Source organism: Cystoisospora suis (genome assembly GCF_002600585.1).
Source record: "Cystoisospora suis strain Wien I chromosome Unknown contig_3554, whole genome shotgun sequence".
NCBI lineage: Eukaryota > Apicomplexa > Conoidasida > Eucoccidiorida > Sarcocystidae > Cystoisospora > Cystoisospora suis.
The window spans coordinates 8279-11253 of record NW_027156349.1 but is presented as its reverse complement, the minus strand read 5'-3'; the positions used below and the strand labels follow the sequence as shown (position 1 = coordinate 11253).

The window sequence follows — 2975 nt, the reverse complement described above, 5'->3', positions numbered from 1 at the left end:
CGATGATCATCGTGGAAGGAAAGCTAGTGGTGGTGTTGCATTTGAGGGGTCCGCATCGCTGTCGATGATTGATTGACTGAGCTTCTTTCTCCCGCAAGAATTTCTGATTCCTTTTCCCATTTGGATGAAAGTTGGAGATTGGTTTATGACTTTGTCTCGGGACTCAAAAAGTGAGTGACGTTCAGTTCATCGATTGAAGGCGCTTTCTTTGCGGGTAAAGCTGTATCCGGTATCTGTCTTTCTTCCTCCTAGGATTTATCTATCCTCCGCGACCGCGTTGAGTGAGGCTGGGTGTCCTGATCGATCGGCTAGCCACCGAAGTTTTTTCAAAATGAGTGAGCAGGCTCCCGAGGTATCTACGAAGAAAGTGAGGAAAGGAAAGATGAAAGAAGGGTGAAAGAAAGCAAACCAAGGACGAATCTCTTTATTAGGCTTTTGTGCTCTGTCGAACAGCTAGCTAACTCCTCACGAAAGCGGGTGTTGTTTCATCTTAAGGACCCACGTCCGCCAGAAATCTACCGCCCACTCGCTTGGCTGTAGCCGCGGTTTCTTTCTTTCCTTGTTGTTTCGACTCTCCTCGGACTTTCTTTTTCTCCCCGAGCGCGAAGGCGTACCTACATTTCTCATGCGTGAGAAAGAATTGATGGAGAGTCGCGACTCTTCTTCTTATGAGTTTTCCGACTTTCTCATTTCCTTCTTCTTGCGTGGGCTGAGGGCATCTGATGCCTGGTGCTACCTCCCACCCCGCCCAGTCGATGGAGTGTATGTACACCTGAACAGGAGGAGTTGACAGACTCACTTGTGTATGTTGAGTGCACTCCAAAGGAGAGCACCAAACAGCAGTTACAAGAATACGACGGCGAACATTCTCTATCATTAGAACCCCCGTTGTTTTGGATAGATGTGCCAGCTTCGGCAAAGCATTCATCTCGCTGTACGCATACGTTGTCATAGTGCTACAGGGAAGTCCAGCTCTCCCTAGCTTCGGCGTTTTCTTCTCTGGCTCCTCTTCCTCATCTACAGAGACTTGTATATCCCTCAAGAAGGAAGATGTCTTCCTCTTGGGCGCGACAACGTTTTTTGAACGGAGTTTAGATCCTTGCCGGGGCGAGGAACAGCTGCGATAAGCGAGCGTCCTTCGGTATGGGTTTCGTAGGCTTCGTCGCGGAGACGAGCTAAAGAAGAAAAGAGCGACTGGCCGCCTGACGCCTTTTAAGGAACCGGAGAAGAGACGGCCGGTGTCTCTTCAGCTTTTATGAGTGATGTTTTGTATGGTACGGCCGGGAACAGAGAATAAAGAGGAGGGACTCTTGACCCTTCTTCTTGTCTTGAGACTTCTTTTCCTGTTGTCTTCATCTTCTTTCTGACTTTCTCTCTATGCCTCTAGAACCGCCCCTCGTCTATTTCACTACTCCTCTTTCCTCTTCTCAACTGCCCTCTAATTCTTCTCCGACTGCTACTCCTTCCGCCTCCTTCTCTTCTACTTCTTGTTCTCCTTCGTCGCCTTCACACGGAGTAGCGGTAGCCGGCCAACACCACTCTCCTCAGCCATCTGCTCTTCCATTGTCTTTTCCTTCCTCTTCGCCTGTTCTTCTTCCCCTCCCCCCGTCAACATCCGGTAGCTCTTCTCCTGCTGCATCTTCTTCTTCTTCTCATCCTCCTTGTGTCGAGCCGACTCTTGTAGATGAAATTCATGACCATACACAACCTCAATCTCTTTGTCACGTGCCTTTCCTCATGGGCTTTATCGATACACTCTTGAACTTTTGCGACGGTGGAAGGGGTGAGTTTCCTTATTCTTCTCAGCCTGTCTCTTGTTATTCTCCTCCTGGTAGCCCTCTTCGAAGTCAAAGTGCTAGCGTTCGACCCCGACGCTATCGTACCATACGAAGAACGCCTTATAGTCGGTTAGCTCTCTTTCCCCCCCCTACACCAGCGTATGTCTCATCACCTAGGCATCTTCTCACCTCCTCTTCTCCCCCTCTTCCCCCTCTTGTTCGATCCTATTCAGAGACCGACGCAGATGTTTGGACGGGTTCTCCAGGTGCTTATGTCTATGCTTCTCAGACAGAAGAGCAAGACCCCTACGGCAACCCTCTGAAATCTCCTGCCTCGATTGCCCGAGACATGATGATGAGGTCTCAGACACCTTACTACCATACTGTCTATACACATGCGGCAAGCAAACCAAGATATGCCTCTGTCCCACCCCCTCCTCGAACCACATACACCATACATGATACATCACCTGGAGCTGTTCCTCCATCTGCTTCTACTTGTTACTATACGTCTCATGGACAGCCACAACAACACCCTATACGAGCGGCGACAGGGGGAGGTGCCTCGGAGGTTCTCCCGGCAGGTCATACCTACTATTATACATCTTCAGGAGGAGAGAGACAGAAGGTAACTGTCGATACACCTGCGACAGGCGTGGCATTAGGTCCAGGTAGAACTTCTTATACAATGGCGGCCGCAGGGACAGGAGAGGGCTATGGAGGTATATCAGCGGGTGGGAGGAGACTCTATGATGGTCTCATCGAACACGAGGAAGCTACAGCTGCGGCCTTATTGAAGAAGGAGGCCGAGTTGCAGGTATGCGAGACGGGAAGAGAGAGAGAGAGATGCAGGTGCTCCTGTCGAAGTTCTATAGGCGGATGTATCTCTGTACGCTCAGGTCCTGCCATACAACTTGCATGTAGAGATACACAGGGACCTCTTCACTAGATAGGTAATACACAAACTAGTGTCAGATTGGATGTGTGGCTATGAAAGGAATGTACATCTTATAGAAATATCGTCGTCATGAATATATAGGAGTACTTTCTATATCTATATACCTATATTTGTATAGGTATATCACGTAGACCTAGCTTGATATAGGAGGTATATGCATCCTCGGGGTAGATCCACAGATAGTTGGCCGATCTCTCACGGGAAGCACCGTCCACCTTTCTCCATGTACCCCCCCCCCC

The 2975-nt window shown here is 49.5% G+C and overlaps 1 protein-coding gene across 1 annotated transcript in view; it reads left to right on the top strand.

The window, feature by feature from the left end:
• The window catches only part of CSUI_006900 (high molecular mass nuclear), a 7916-nt gene continuing 4941 nt past the window's right edge, over positions 1–2975 (top strand). The window contains exon 1 of the mRNA XM_068067050.1: positions 1–2595. Within this exon, the coding sequence (XP_067920974.1) occupies positions 1378–2595 (1218 nt within the window). The 5' untranslated portion in view covers positions 1–1377. The remainder of the gene's footprint in view (positions 2596–2975) is intronic.